This window comes from Hippocampus bargibanti, linkage group LG02 (genome assembly GCF_051943395.1).
Source record: "Hippocampus bargibanti isolate YZ-2025 linkage group LG02, ASM5194339v1, whole genome shotgun sequence".
NCBI classification, from domain to species: Eukaryota; Metazoa; Chordata; class Actinopteri; order Syngnathiformes; family Syngnathidae; genus Hippocampus; species Hippocampus bargibanti.
The window spans coordinates 30,440,907-30,457,234 of NC_142735.1; the positions used below are offsets into that span (position 1 = coordinate 30,440,907).

The window sequence follows — 16,328 nt, forward strand, 5'->3', positions numbered from 1 at the left end:
ATCAGCGCTCGAATGTCATGTCAACAAAATTCCGTCCGCTGCCACAAATCAGCCTCTGGTATGACGTCACTGTCGCAAACCAATTCGAGTGTCGCGCAGATTAGCGCCCCTCCAAAGATGGCGGCGGAGCTGCATCCCCGGAGCGGAAAGCTGGTGGGCCTGTCAAACTCCAACCGCACCGCCCGTCGCAACCAGCCGGTGCAAGAGTTCAACCACGGCCTGGTGCTCAGCAAGGAGCCTCTGAGGGACCGGGACGTCTTCACTGTCCGCATCGACAAGAAGGTAAAAGAAGTCCCGCGGCCCCCCACCATTGCCGCCGCTTTCTCGGAGCGGGACGGGCGGGTGGTGGTGATGAGACGGAGAATGAGAGGGCAGCGCTCGGGTCTGTGTCTCCCTCCCCGCTGTCGGGGGCCTTCTGCCCAAGTGCGCTGCTTGATAGTGGCTCTCTTGATCCCTTTGATGCGACTTTTATTATTTGGTATTGAAATACCGTCTTAACAAGAATGCTCTCTTTGCTAGCTAAGCAGTGTGGTCGTTAGCCATGTCAATGTGGTTGCGAGCACAAGAAGCGACTTTTGACTTGTGCAATTTTGTGTGTGTGTGTGTGTGTGGGGGGGGGGGGGTGTTCCGTTGGACTCAGCCGTGCAGCCCCGGGTTGTAGTCGTTGTTGCTTTTGCTGCCGCTTTATGTTTCTCTTGTTCGCTACTAGGCGAAAGTCCAGGTCAAAGGACCTTTCAAAATAACGTCACAGCGTGTACTTCCGGGTGGCAAGAGCTCAGGTAGCACCAGGAGTAAAAGGACCCCTTTTGTGATCTATCAAGACGGATTGATCGGTAAACCAATGTATTTTTTCTCTGCTACCGTCAGTGGAATCGTATATCGTTAGAAAATTAGATGTTGTAAATAGCTTCCTTCACAAGACTTTTGGGAGGGCTGGAACGTCCGATTTTGTGTGCGAATGAATTGATTCGAGATATGACTGTTCCACATTGTTTTGTTTTATCAGTGCCCTTCTGTTTATGAAAGAAAAGCACAGTTTGTGACTGACAGATCGAATCTGACCAAAATCATGCCATGACTACTTCTTCTTTTCCTTTTGGCTTTTCCCTTCAGGGGTCGCCACAGCGAATCTGTGTCCTCCATCCAACCCGGTTTTGTGCATCCTCATCTCTCACACCAGATACCTTCATGTCCTCTTTGACAACATCCATAAACCTCCTCTAAGGTCTTCCTCTCGGTCTCCTGCCTGGCAGTTCAAGGCTCAGCATTCTCTCTCCTCTGGACATGTCCAAACCATCTCAGTCTGATTTCTCTGACCTTCTCTCCAATATGAGTTGTCCCTCTACTGTACTCATTCCTGATCCTATCCAACCTGGTCACTCCCAAAGACAACCTCAACATCTTCAGCTCTGCTACCTCCAGCTTAGCTTCCTGTCTTTTCTTCAGTCGCACTGTCTCCAGACCAAACATCATGGCTAGTGTCACCACCATGTTATACACTTTTCCTTTCATCCTAGCTGAAACCCTTCTATCACACATCACACCTGACATTTTTCTTCAGGCGTTCCAGAATGCCTGGACACGCTTCTTCACCTCTTTTCCACACTCTCCATTACTCTTGACAGTTGACCCCAGTACTTAAAATCTTCCACGTTCTTTATCTCTTCTCCCTGTAGCATCATTCTTGTGCTTGGATCCCTCTCATTCACACACATATATTCCGTCTTGCTGCGACTGATCTTCATTCCTCTCCTTTCCAGGGCATCCCTCCACCTCTGTAGTTTTTCCCCCACCTGTTCTCCTGCTCTTGCTACAGATCACAATGTCATCTGCAAACATCTTGGTCCAAGGAGATTCTTGTCTAACATCGTCTGTGAGCCTGTACCATAGCAATACCATAGCAAATAAGAAGGGGCTCAGAGCTGACCCCCGGTGGAGTCCCACCTCCACCTTGAATTCCTCCGTCACACCGACAGCACACCTCACAACTGTCTTACATGTCTTGCACCACTCTGACATACTTTTCTGTCACTCCAGACTTCCTCATGCAATACCACAGCTCTTCTCTGGGCACCCTTTCAAAAGCGTTCTCCAGATCTACAAAGACACAATGCAATTCCTTCTGACCTTCTCTGTACTTCTCTATCAGCATTCTTAAAGCAAACACTGCATCTGTCGTACTTTTTTTTTTTTTTTTTTTTGGCCATGCCATGACTGTTGGTCAATGCAAAATCGGATCTTTGAATGGTGTTTGGAGACAATTATTTTGGCCAAAAATGATGGCACCACCAGAAAAGAACATCATTGGACCACTCGTCCAATTCACGTCTCGTGCCGTCAGTCAGCCCATCTCAATGATGGCACTTGCGGTGTTGTTTTAAACATGAACCAGAGGAAGCATGGTAGTGTGTTGTTCCTGGAGATGAGAAAGAAAATTAGCGACCATCTCTGAGCATCTTGATTCCGGAGTATCTCACATCCTCTCCAAATGATTTGAGATGCTCTGGAATCTTAAGGCATTTTGCTTCCACCAATGGCGTCATGATTTATTGATTTGGGGGAATGGGCAAAAGATTGATGTGTTTGTTTTATCTCAAGATGAGAGTCTGCCTTTTCTGGACCATTTAAAAAATGTTCCAATGTGTCTTCATATTGGGGCGGCCAACGTGTCAGATGTGGCCCTCGGGCCTCGTCATTGGGGCTGAACAATGGATCAATATTTGGTGTGGGTGCGCAGCCGGCCATTCATTAGATTTGATAACCCTTTCTTAGTCTCACCGTGCAGAAATTTACATTTAACAGCAGCAAAGTTGTAAAAGGAACACAGCGAGCCATTCTGTGTTTCACATTTGTTTTTTTATTTAAATTTTCATCTATCATCAACATGTGCTTTGGTTCACTTGAAACGTGAAAATTCAAAAAATCAAATGTAATATTCTTCACTTTTTGAAGCACTATTTTGTAACAGTTAAAGACAATTGTTCTTATGTTGATTGTCACCATCAACTCGAAAACAAGACTTCCTGAATATTCAGTTCGAGTATTAAAACGTAAAATATATCTATATGCCTTGGAATCTTTTGTAAAATACGCTCAGTAGAAGTCATTTGAAGTTATTTTACAAATTATGGACGCTACTTGTCGGTTGTTCTTTGAAGTGTAGAAAATTGCCATTTTAGAAAAAAATCCCAAAAATTTAGAAAATTGCCATTAATGCTGGTGTCTTGATGGAGGAACATGTAGGTCACAGGTGTCAAAGTCAAGGCCCGCGGGCCAAATCCGGCCCGCCACATCATTTTTTTCGGCCCGCGAAAGCAAATCAAACTTGTTAAATTCCATGATGATTGCTAAAATCTGAGCCAAAATTTCATATTTTTGGATGTCAACCACAATTAAAGTCATTATTCTTGACTTCAGATTTGAAAATAAGTTATTCATTAATTTGCTGTGTGCTCTGTATGTAATATTTGAAGGGATTTAAACATTCCCCAAATTCATAACGGCCCTCGAGAGGAAACCATAACTACAATGTGGCCCGCGGCAAAAATGACTTTGACACCCCTGATGTAGGTACTTTAAGTTGAGCGCTTCTGAAGTTGTATGGCAGAAAACATGATAGGGTGAAGCAGGAAAGCCACAGATTTCTTTGCATTATTTGGTTACTGTGTTTCAGCCATTTTTTTTTTTCCCACAACGGTTTGACAAACTTGTAGTCGTGACTCTTCAAAGGCCTCTTTCGTTAAAAATATCCCAACAGATGATCAAACAAATTGTCCACCAGCAATTTTTAGTCTTGCGTCGTAGCGTTTGAGCACCACTCGGCAGGCTCCAGCGTGATCGGGTGGAGGACATTTCTCCCGCCCCGGTGCCGGTTACCCATCGCACCACTTCCCTTTGCCTTTGCCCGCTGCAGGTGAACTCGTGGAGCGGTTCCATCGAGATCGGCGTCACCACGCTGGACCCGGCCTTGCTGGACTTCCCGAGCAGCGCCACGGGCCTTAAGGGCGGCTCCTGGATCGTGTCGGGCTGCTCGGTGCTGCGGGACGGCCGCTCAGTCCTGGAGGAGTACGGCCGCGACCTGGACCAGCTGGCCGAGGGCGACCGGGTGGGCATCCAACGCAGCGCACACGGAGAGCTCCACCTATGGGTCAACGGCCAGGACTGCGGCGTGGCCGCCGGCGGCTTGCCTGCCAAGCTCTGGGCGGTGGTGGACCTGTACGGCAAGTGCACGCAGGTGACGGTGGTAAGCTGTGAGCCGCCGCTGCCCTCCGCAGAGCGGGAGAGCCTCCTTCGGAACGAAGACGAGGAGACGGAGGAGGACGAAGATGTGAATGATGCCTTGCTCTGCCGGGCGCAAGAGAACGCGGGCATCGCGGCGCTAATGAACGTGGCGGCCATGAATGAAGTCATGCTCGGAGACCAAGGTAAGCCAACGCCGAGGATGCGGTCCGCGATGTGAAAAATTGAGAAAAGTTCATTAATAGTATTTTTGTTGTTGTTGTCACCATCAGTGCCTGTGCTGAGTTGCGGTCAGAGCAGACCAGACAAATTCCCCAACAACCTGGAGCCAGACGCTGGTATGAAAGCACACGTTGCGGTGGATTTGCGACATGGGACCCATTTTTGTGATTCTCTTTCTTCTCGGCAGTTCTCACAGAGCACCAGCTTTTTGACGTGTTCAACAACGCAATCGTGTCTTTTTACCGAGCTGAGGATGAGGGTGGGGGGGACGGAGGCGGAGGAGGAGGAGCCACGGGACGCAACAACTCCTCGTCGAGAAACAACGCGAGGAGCAGAGGCAGTGTTGGGGCATTGAGCAACGACAGCGGAGCTGGCGCCGTGGATGCCGGGAACACGGGCGGCAACCCTGCCGGGAGCGCGGGAGGGGGGGTCGCGGCGACGGCCGGTTCCACCACCAACGACGCTTTGCTCTTCCATGAGAAGTGCGGCACCTTGATCAAGTTGAGCAATAACAACAAGACGGCAGAGAGGAGGCGACCGCTGGATGAGTTCAACAATGGCGTGGTCATGACCAACCGGCCACTGCGACACAACGAAATGTTTGAGGTGGGTCCCGCCTTCCTGGGACGACAAGCGCTTGGTCGGCGGCGCCTGACCTTTGCTTTTTCCAGATCCGCATCGACAAGCTGGTGGACAAGTGGTCCGGCTCGATCGAGATCGGTGTGACCACGCACATCCCCAACCACCTGGACTATCCCGCCACCATGACCAATCTGCGCTCAGGTAAGGCGCAAGCGAAGCAAAGAGAGCCGGCAAGCGACCGACCAATGTGGCTCCAATGCTGGCAGGCACCATCATGATGAGCGGCTGCGGAATTCTGACCAACGGCAAAGGCACCAGGCGGGAATACTGCGAGTTTAGCCTGGACGAACTGCAGGTGTGATGCCTTCCACCACACCCCGCCGCCGTCCACTTTATTTATTTTGGGACTTTTAAACCCAAATGAAATAATTTATATTAATATATATAATATATAATTTATTTTGGGATGCTTATGATTTCAATGTAAACAAATTTGTGACCTCAACCTCTTTTTCGAGAATAGCCCCGATGATCTTCAAATTGCAATGGCGGCCACAGATATGGCGGAAATGCAACGACAGTGATACCTCTGTTTACGAACCCCTTGGCTTACAAACCTTTCGGTTTATGAACGTTAAATTTATGAAAATTTAACTTTGACGTACGAACTATTTATCGGGATATACACAGAGCTCCGCAATGAGTGATGCGTCGTTCACGAACGAGCCTGTTCTAACAAGGAAAGCTGCGAGCTGACTTTTTTTTAATCTCTATTCCCCACCCCCAGTCTTAAAGCTGCACGTGATTGATCAATAACGTAGCAGTGAAGGGGGGGGGGAGTTTACAGACAGAGAGTGAGGCCGTTCTCATAAAAGAAAATGGCAGCCGCCTTGTTTTTTGTCCTCTATTCCCCGCCCCCAGTCTTCGGTTAAAACCACGTGATTGGTCAAGAACGCAGCAGTGAGAGGAGGTGGTATACACATGAAAGAGACAGGTAGACGACAGAGAGAGAGTGACGAAATGGATAGAAAACAGTGAAATTTGGACTCGTTTCAACTTTGATAGTTCAAAGGCAGAGTGTAGACTGCAAGGTTAACATTCCCATCCATCAGACTCCACAAATAACCCGCACAAGCCATCTGTTCACTTGATGCAAAAAAGCTATCAACCCAGCTAAACACAACACCATTGATGAGGAACTAGATCAAATTATCCCAGAGAAAGCACCTACAAGGGATCATTCCTCAAGATGGTGAATGAAGGCTAAAAACCTCATCAAGTGTTTAATGCGGATGAAACCGGCCACTCCATTCCATCAAGCCATCAATGACCATCTCAAAGGTAAATAAAATGACTTTATTATACTGTACAGTTTATTTCTTTAATTATAATACCATAGCACATTTATTATACATAAAATAAGGTATATTTTGTGTAGTTTTAAGGCTTAGAAAGTAGGAAATTAGGTTTTATGAGGACCTGGCAACGGATTATTCTCATTTTAATGGTTTCCTATGGGAAATTAATTTTTGGGATACACACTTTTCGCCTTACACACTCTGTCTGGGAACCAATTAAGTTTATAAGCCAAGGTATCACTGTATTTTTGCTAATCGCCGTTATTTTTTACTTTTTCACCGCTCCTGTTAACGGGGAAACCACTCGCACTCAGAATCCCATTGTGTACAGTCGAGACCAGCTACTAGCATGGCGAGCTACTATCGGACTAGTGGCCGCCGCACCGGACATCCCCGACGAGCTGAAGAGGAGAAAACGAGGATGTCGGGCCTGGAAAGATAGCCGCAAAAGAACGAGAAAATACCGACACGTTCTCCCGTCCGTCATCATGGGGAATGTGAGATCGCTTCCGAATAAAATGGACGAGCTGGCGGCTCTATCGCGGCACCAGAGGGAGTACCGGGAAGCCAGTTTGCTCCTCGTCACGGAGACATGGCTATCGATAATCACTCCGAACACTCACGCTGACTTGGAGGGCTTCCAACTCGTACGAGCGGATAGAAATGCAGGCAGCGGTAGGCAGAAAGGAGGGGGGATTGCTGTGTTTGTGAATGACAAATGGTGCAACCCTGGGCACATCACGGTAAAGGAAAAACTCTGCATTCGTGACATCGAGCTGCTAGCTGTTAGCCTCCGGCCGTATTACCTGCCGCGGGAATTTTCACACGTCATAGCCGTGATGGCGTACATTCCCCCTACGACAAATGGCGGTGCTGCTTCCGATGCCCTCATGACTGTTGTAAACAAGCTGCAAACCCAGTCCCCCAATGCCTTGTTCATCATCTCGGGACTTCAATCACGTTTCCCTGGAATGCTCCCTCCCAACATTCACACAGTATGTAACTTGTGCCACCAGAGACCATAACGTATTGGACTTATTCTACTCAAATGCCAAACTACAAACTCAAATGCCAAAATACAAACCCTCCCCCCTCCCACCCAACAAACCATGGATTAATCCCGACATAAAAGTCCTCCTGAAGGAGAAGAAAAGGGCTTTTGTGTCGGGCAACAGAGAGGAACTGAAGGCCGTACAGATCCAACTGAGGAGGAAGATCAGAGAGGGGAAGAAGGCCAACTGGATGAAAATGGAGGAGCAGCTGCAAGCCAGCAATGTCACTGGTGTCTGCAAGGGCCTGAAAAACATCTCAGGCCACAAATGCTGATGAACTCAACCGCTTTTTCAATCGGTTTGACAAGACGCCTGTCGCCGCCGGCCCACCGTCAACTCCACCTGTAGCTGCACCTGCACCAACTCTCACTGTGGGTTTACCCTCCCTGCCCCCTCTCACGACCAGCTTCCCGCAACCAACAACTGCCCTCCCAACCGTTGCCACACCCTCATCCGCCACTCTGCCTCCTGGTTCCTGCCTGACTGTCACAACTGTGCAGGTGAGGAACCAACTGAGGAGGATGGAAGTGAGGAAGGGAGCAGGTCCGGATGACATCAGTTCCCGACTCCTCAAGACCTGCTCCGACCAGCTGTGTGACATTGTCCAGCACTTGTTCAACCTGAGCCTGAAGCTGGGCAGAGTGCCACAGCTGTGGAAAACGTCATGTCTGGTCCCAGTGCCCAAGATTGCCAACCCAAACGAGCTCAACAGCTACAGACCAGTGGCGCTGACGTCTCACCTGTTGAAGACGCTGGAGAGACTCGTCCTCGCCCACCTGCGAACGCTGGCAAGCTCCTCGCTGGACCCGCTACAGTTTGCCTACCAGCCCAGCATCAGTGTGGAGGATGCCATCATCTACCTCCTCCACTCGGCGTTTCTGCACCTGGAGAATGCTGGGAGCACGGTGAGGATCACGTTCTTCGATTTCTCCAGTGCCTTCAACACCATCCAGCCAAATCTACTGGGGGACAAGCTGTGGCATGCCGGAGTCGACCATCTCCTCACATTCTGGATTACAGATTACCTCACAAACAGGCCACAGTACGTGAGGGTAAAGAACTGTCAGTCGGACAGGCTTCTCTGCAGCACCGGAGCGCCGCAGGGGACAGTCCTGGCTCCATTCCTGTTCACCCTCTACACCTCGGAATTCAACTACAACACCCCAACCTCCCACCTTCAGACGGCTAAACTATTGTCGGCCTCATTAGAGAGGGAGACGATCGGGAGTACAGGGGACTGACAAAGGACTGTGGACTGGTGCCAGCAGAATCACCTCCAGATCAACACCGGGAAAACCAAGGATCTGGTAGTGGATTTCTGTAGGAAACAATCCTCACCGGCACCGTTTAACATTCAGGGTTCGGACATTGTGAGGGTGACCTCCTACAAGTACCTGGGTGTTACTCTGAACAATAAACTTGACCGGACTACAAACGCGGATGCCCGAATCAAAAAGGGACAGAGTCGCCTCTTCCTACTCAGGAAACTGAGGTCTTTTGGAGTTCAGGGGTCACTCCTAAAGACTTTCTATGACTCTTTGGTGGCTTCAGCCATCCACTATGGAATTGTCTGCTGGTCAGACAGCATCACCACCCGGGACAGGAAAAGACTGGAGTGCCTTGTCAAGAGGGCCAGTTCTGTCCTGGGCTGCTCGCTGGACTCTCTGGAGGAGGTGGGCAACAGACGGACGCTAGCTAAACTAAAACCTATGATAGACTGCCCCTCCTGCCCACCCTGACAGCACTAGGTAGCTCCTTCAGCCAGAGACTATTACATCCGCGCTGCAAGAAGGAGAGGTACCGCCGGTCTTTGCTACCGACTGCCGTCAGGCTTTGCAATTCTCAATGATTACATGTGAAAAAAACTGGACACTTGTAAATATGGGTTGATGCAATATATCAATGACTTTCTTGATACTTGCACTATGTACAGTTTTTTTATGAAACGGTTTTGCACATTTACATTTGCACAGGATACAGTTGACATTTTAATTTTGTTATTCTGAGAATATCTTGTTTTCTGTCCTTTCACCCGCCCACCCCATCCTCTTTCAAATTGCTGCTGTGGACTGCAAATTTCCCTATTGTGGGATGAATAAAGGTTTTCTGATTCAGATATTTTGACACAAGTCCGCAATGGGTCCCCTTGAAGCACAGTGATCAAAGCCAAGGCCTGGGGGCCAAAAGTCACGGCCTGGGGGCCAAATCTGGCCCGCTACGTCATTTTATTTGGCCCACGAAAGCAAATCAAGCATGTCAAGTGCCAGGATGCTACATAAACTCAGAACCCAAATTTCAAATTGTGACATGTAAACCACAATAACAGTCATTATATTTTACTTCAGATTTGGGAACTAGTTATTCGTTAATTTCTTGTGAATTCTGTATGTCATATGTGAAGGGGATGAAACATTCTAATGCACAGGTGTCAAAGTCAAGGCTCGGGCCAAATCTAGCCCGCCACATCATTTTATTCGGACCACGAAAGCATATCTAACTTCATGATGCTTGCCAATTGTCCTATGTAAACCACAATAACAGTCCTTATTTTGGACTTCGAATTTGAAAACTAGTTATTAATTCATTTGTTGTACATTCTCTATATAATATGTGGAGGGCATGAAACATTCTAATGATTTCCCCAAATTCATAACGGCCCCCGAGAGGAAACCATAAACCGTGTCATTGTGTTGTACCCCACCCCCCAACCCCCTCTCACACTTCTCAGGAGGGCGATCACATTGGGTTGATGCGCAAAGCCAGTGGTGCGCTTCATTTCTATATCAATGGCATCGATCAAGGTGAGGTGAAAGGAACACCCCCCCTCCCACACACACATACACACACAACCCAATGCCCAAACAGTTGGGGGAACCCCAAAGTCGGGCGCAATGAAATATCTGTTCCTCCCTTTGAAGGTGTGGCGGCAGCACAGACCCCCGGCGTAGTGTATGGGGTGGTGGATCTTTACGGCATGGCTGTCAAGGTCACCATCATCCACAACCACAACCATAGCGAGCGCCTCCGCCGCAACAACGCCATCATGCGGGCCATGTCTCCCGACGTGGGGCGGCCCCGCCCCGCTCTTACCCCAGACGGCGATGCGCCTGAGCGCCTCCTGTTCCACGCCAACTGCGGCCAGAAAGCCGCCATCATCGGCGACGGCAGAACAGCCCTCAGGCCACAGTAAGCTCGCTTTGCTCGTCTGCCGGTCGGTTTGGTTTCTTTTTCTGACATGCATGTGTCAACCCGCCCCCCAAACAGCGCCACGGACGACTTCAATCACGGGGTGGTCCTCAGCAGCAGGCCGCTGCGCTCCAACGAAGTGTTTCAGGTTCGCATAGACAAGATGGTGGATAAGTGGGCAGGCTCCATCGAAATCGGCGTCACCACGCACAATCCCACCTACCTGCAACTCCCCTCCACCATGACCAACCTGCGCTCGGGTAAAACGTGGACGAAGGTCACGTAGGGTAAGCGCTCGGTGTTCTGATGATCTTTTTGTTGTATCCAGGGACCTGGATGATGACGGGGAATGGCGTCATGCACAACGGAACTACAATTCTGGATGAATACGGACACAACCTCGATCGCCTCAAAGTGTGTCAAAAAACATATTCAATATTCGAGATTCGTCTGTAAGCTCTCAATCATACAGAAGTGGTCCATCGATGAGAAGGTTTCTTCAGCCGTCATCTGTACTTCTTTGAAAGTGTCAGCTAACATTTTTTTTTTGCTGGTAGTTTTGGCCCTATATATACTTTATATACTAGTGGGCCTCAATCTGCAGTTCATATGCACCTAAAAGCTAGCAACCACTCATTTGACGACAATGAGGTTGAAATCTTAGCAAAAGAAAATAGATCGTTTGAAAGGGGAGTAAAAGAAGCTATTTTCATAAAACAGCAAAACCCTTCACTAAATCGCCATGGTGGGGTGAGGTTCAATTTGGATCGTTCCTACAACCGACTTCCTAGGTAACATAGGCTTAGTTATGCTGATGAGGTGATACCAGATCAAATGGGGCAATCAGGCCAGTTGTCGACCCCTTACTCCAGCAGGACTATAGAAGTAATCAGTCAGGACAATAGAAGTAACCAGTGTAGCTGCAGGGAGTAGTCCTCTGCTCCCCCCCAACCTGTGTGCAGGGACCAATCATAGCTGTGTCCGGCACCGCCATGTCTGGACAGTAGGGATGTATATAGGGCCTATACTACCAGTAAGACTTTAGTTCGCTGAAGAAGCATCATGGACAAGAAGTGAAACGTCCTACACCTTCAAAGCAGTACAGATGACGACTGAAGAAACCTTCTCATCAATATGCGACATTGGTAGACTGAGAATTGTTATCATCGATGTATGTTGAAATAGGCAAAAATCCAGTGGAAAGCCGTGCATTTGACACCTGGGCCTTCAGCAGTGCTACGCCTGAATCAATCCATTGGTTCATCCATCCATTCATTTTCCGTACCGCTTATTCCTCATTAGGGTCGCGGGGGGTGCTGGAGCCTCTATCCCAGCCGTCTTCGGGCGGACACCCTGATGGTTGCCAGCCAATCGCAGGCCACATACAAACAACCAGTCACTCTCACACTCACACCTAGGGACAATTTGGAGTGTTCAATCAGCCTGCCATGCATGTTTTTTGGAATGTGGGAGAAAACCGGAATGTCGGGGGAGAACATGCAAACTCCAGCCCGGGAGGCCGGAGCGGGTCTTGAACTCACGACCTCTGCACTGTGAAGTCGGCATGCTAACCACTCGACTACCGGGCCACCCGTGATTCAATGATGCTGAACTCATTCACTGCCAGACAATGTGCAAAAATGTGTCCGCTCCAGTGCCAGGCTTTTGTCATTTTCACTCAAATTGCAGGACCGACCGAATATTGACTTTTAGGACAACATAAACATTCAATTCAGTGTAAGAAATCGTAGACTCTCTTCTTCTTTCTTCATTCAGAAAGTTAGTTAATTCCTAAGTTAAATGGGTCTCGAGTTATCTGAGCTTAAAATGGAGGTGGCTGTACAAAATACTATGCAATATTGATTTATATAGCGCTTTAACAACAGGTGGAGCTGTAACAAAGCGCTAACATGAACAAAAGGCTAATGCTGCACCTTCGTGGAACCCCCCACAAGAAAACCAAAACCCGAACAAATTCAGGAATGGCGCTCCACGTCATGCTTTTCAATTCCCGAATAAATTTGGGACTGACAAATTTCTTGTGCGTTCTACATATTTCTGAATGAGTTAAATACAAATACACATCTGGAAGCCTCACAACAGGGGAAAGAAAAGCAACAAAAGGAAGCTGAAGACAATTTGGAATTATTTCAGAAAAGTTCATGGACAAAATATGATTCACATCATTCTATGATTAACAAATTTTTAGGCCAGCAGAGAAGACCTTGCAGGCCCCAACATTACTTTTTTTGTAATAATAAGTAATCTTGAATAACATGGAGTAGAATGCCATGTTTGGCCGCCATCTTTCTACTCCGGATGCCCAACGGTGGCAAACTTGGCATATCGTGACTTGAGCCCGTGTAACGATTGCACCGGCGTGCGTCGTCTACTTTTGGCAAGACCGCAAAGTCATTGGCGATGATGTTTTGCTTGCAGCTGTGCTGTGCAATAAGTCCTCTTCTTTCACCAAATTTTCTTTTCCACGAATCTGTTGTCAGAATTTGATCTGGCCGAATCTTGGAATTGGCATCAGAAAGCCCTTAAAAATCCACAATTGTTACAGATTTCTTTTGGCCGCTTTCAAAAATGGTGTTGGGAATTGTTTTGTGTTTTGCTGTAACGCCCACGTGGTCGCTCTCACAGGCGGGCGACACTGTCGGCGTCGTGCGCAAAGAGGACGGCAGCCTCCACTTCTTCGTCAACGGCGTGGCCCAGGGCCCAGCGGCGTGGAACGTGCCCCCCAGCGTCTACGCAGTGGTGGACCTCTACGGACAGGCCGCCCAGGCCACCATTATGGATGACATGGGTGAGAGCGGGCGACACCCCCGCGAGTGATTGCCTTATAGTCTCTTTTGGTAAAGTCATGCCTCGTTGTGATGGGGATTTTCTCTTTTTTGGCTCTTTCGGCTCACAAATGGCCCCTCAGTTTTTTTGTTGCTTAAACTAATTTACTTCCAAAAATAACGTCAAATTATATGTAAAACAAATGACTAATGTACTTAATTGGTTCCCAGATAGTGTGTTTCCCAAAAATTAATTTCCCATTGGAAACCATTAACATGAGAATAATGCGTTCCCAAGTCCCCATAAAACATAATTTTCTACTTTCTATATGTATATGTAATATGTGGAGGGGATTAAACATTAATAATAATCATACATTTCATTTATCAGCGGCTTTCAAAACTCTCAAGGACTCTTTACAGTCACAGGATGTTTTTTCTGCGGGTGAGCAACGGCAGCCTCATGCGCCAATGTTCACTCAACCTGAAAGTAATACAAAGTAAAAAATAAATAACAAATATGACAACATAAAGACACAGAGTTATCTGATCTTGAAATGGGGGAGGCTGTACATAATACAATCTTCTTCTTTTCCTTTCGGCTTTTCCCTTCAAGGGGTTGCCACAGCAAATCAGTGTCCTCCATCTTTAGAGGTTTGATCCGCATGTTTGTTTTGGCCAAGCTTTTACATCAGATGCCCTTCCTGACACAACCCTCTGTATTTATCCGGGCTTGTGACCGGCACAAGAAGACTTGTGTCCCTTTGTGGCTACAGAATAAGCAACTCGCTCAGTAAAAGGTTCCCGAACACAAAATGGTAATCGGCACAGCAACATTCAAAAAAGCAAAAACTATACTCACCATTTGATGTCAACATAATACAATACAATGCAATGCGTATTGATTTCTAGAGTGCTTTAACAACAGCTGAAGCTGGAACAAAGTGCTAACATTCCACCATGACGTCCCTCATCCACTGCCAAAGAGAATGCTTTAATCCTCCCCTCTTTCATCTAGAACTGCTTCATGTCACAAAGAGGGTACAGCAAGTGCTAAAGAATGAATGACTCTGTGTCTAAACTACAATGTGGCCCGCGGCAAAAAATGACTGACACCCCTGCTCTAACCCCTTGCCCCTTTTCAATCACGGATTTTGACCAATCACATGAGGCTTTACCCGAAGGGGGGGAGTTGGCTCCTATAAGCGGGAGCCGCTATTTGGAGCTTCGCTTCGGCCTAACGCTTCTGCCTTTTTTCTCCTCTGCCGCCAAGTGGACCTACCCCCTCTTCCGGAAGACAGCTCCGAGGGGCCCTCTGCCACGTCCCCCGGCAGCCCCTGCTCAGTTTTGGGCGGCGCCGCCAGCGACCTGCGTTTCCACCACCTCCATGGCACCAACGCAGTCATCACCAACGGGGGCCGCACGGCTCTCCGGCAGAATTGCCGCAGCGAGTTCAATGACGCCATTGTCATTTCCAACAGGTGAGGACGGCGGCGGCGCCGGCGCCGCTTTGATCCATGGCTGTACTGAGACGCGCTACCCTCACTTTCTTTCCTAGGTGCCTTCGTGACGGGGAGCTCTTTGAAATCGTCATCCAGAAGATGGTGGACCGCTGGTCGGGTTCAATAGAAGCGGGTCAGTGCCATCCACCGTTCTTATCTAATCCCTTCCCGGATGTGTCAGGCTGACCTAACGCTTTCTCCTTGTGCGTGTAGGGGTGACGGCCATTCGGCCAGAAGAGCTGGAATTTCCCAACACCATGACCGACATCGACTACGACACGTGGATGCTCAGGTATGCGAGCGGAGCTTTTACACCACCAGCGTTTCTGTCCCGTAAATTGACTTTGTTTGGACCCCCCCCCCCCCCACCCACAGCGGGACGGCTATCATGCAGGACGGCAACACCATGCGCAACAACTACGGCTGCGACCTGGACTCACTGACGTCGGGCTCGCGCATCGGCATGATGCGCTCGGCCGACGGCGACCTTCATTATTACATCAATGGTGCCGACCAGGGTGTTGCCTGCTCCGGTCTACCACCAGGTTGGAGAATAGGGAGATAAATATGTATTTTTTGAAACATGGAATCAAATGAAACTGGTGGCGAGCTGTGCTTATGACAGCTCGGCCTTCAGTCGTGCTACGTCTGAATCAATCTAACCCTTAACGGACAACCGACACCTCTGGACAAGTTGCGTCCCTAATTTTGTAAAATCACTTCAAATGACTTCTACTGAGTGTATTTTAGAAGGATTCCACTTAATATAGCTATATTTTACGTTCTAAGACTCGCGATGAATATTCAGGAAGTCTTGTTTTCCAGTTGATGACAATGCCTGGAGTGACGTCACGGAGTGAACGGCCCTGACGGAGAAAGCGACACACAATGCATTTTGGGTACTTTTTTTCGTATGAAAACAGTGTGTTGGTCGCGAAATTAGAAGGAAAATTACATAAATAACGCAATGGTCAATTGTGTGTCGCAGCCAATTGCGGTAACACGCATAAAGAAGGTGTAAGTTGACACAAATTCCCAGCGGACAAATCAGTCCATTTCCAACGGAGCTTGGGCGCCATCTTGTGCATTTTCTGGGTGCTACATTGCAGTCCAGATGGCTCGAATAGATACGGAAGTACTTCTTTCATCGATTGCAAACATTTATGCTTTCCTCTTCAGAACTATTTGAATCATATTCATAACTGGATGAGTAACAAGAAAGCATCTTCTCCGAATCGGAACTCTCTGAAGCCATTGTTTTGATTCTGGAGCAAGGCAGTTTGTGAAGGAGTATCATGGCGTGACGTCACGAACAAGGGGGCGGGACTTTCTGAATCTGCACAGATCAGAGCTCATTTTGTGGCAGTTTTGGGACACTATGTCATTTTTATTGGTGTTTTG

At 48.3% G+C, this 16,328-nt stretch overlaps 1 protein-coding gene across 2 annotated transcripts in view; it reads left to right on the forward strand.

The window, feature by feature from the left end:
* Positions 1-45: 45 nt before the first annotated feature.
* The window catches only part of neurl4 (neuralized E3 ubiquitin protein ligase 4), a 32,336-nt gene continuing 16,053 nt past the window's right edge, over positions 46-16,328 (forward strand). Inside the window, exons 1-15 of one of the 2 annotated variants that reach the window (XM_088990887.1) lie at positions 46-282; positions 3,914-4,424; positions 4,512-4,577; positions 4,649-5,067; positions 5,133-5,244; positions 5,310-5,398; positions 10,182-10,254; positions 10,372-10,639; positions 10,718-10,899; positions 10,968-11,053; positions 13,286-13,448; positions 14,699-14,906; positions 14,984-15,060; positions 15,141-15,219; positions 15,303-15,472. In XM_088990887.1, the coding sequence (XP_088847013.1) occupies positions 61-282; positions 3,914-4,424; positions 4,512-4,577; positions 4,649-5,067; positions 5,133-5,244; positions 5,310-5,398; positions 10,182-10,254; positions 10,372-10,639; positions 10,718-10,899; positions 10,968-11,053; positions 13,286-13,448; positions 14,699-14,906; positions 14,984-15,060; positions 15,141-15,219; positions 15,303-15,472 (2,725 nt within the window). In that variant the 5' untranslated portion in view covers positions 46-60. The remainder of the gene's footprint in view (positions 283-3,913; positions 4,425-4,511; positions 4,578-4,648; positions 5,068-5,132; positions 5,245-5,309; positions 5,399-10,181; positions 10,255-10,371; positions 10,640-10,717; positions 10,900-10,967; positions 11,054-13,285; positions 13,449-14,698; positions 14,907-14,983; positions 15,061-15,140; positions 15,220-15,302; positions 15,473-16,328) is intronic. The other variant, XM_088990888.1, reaches the window with a different exon arrangement.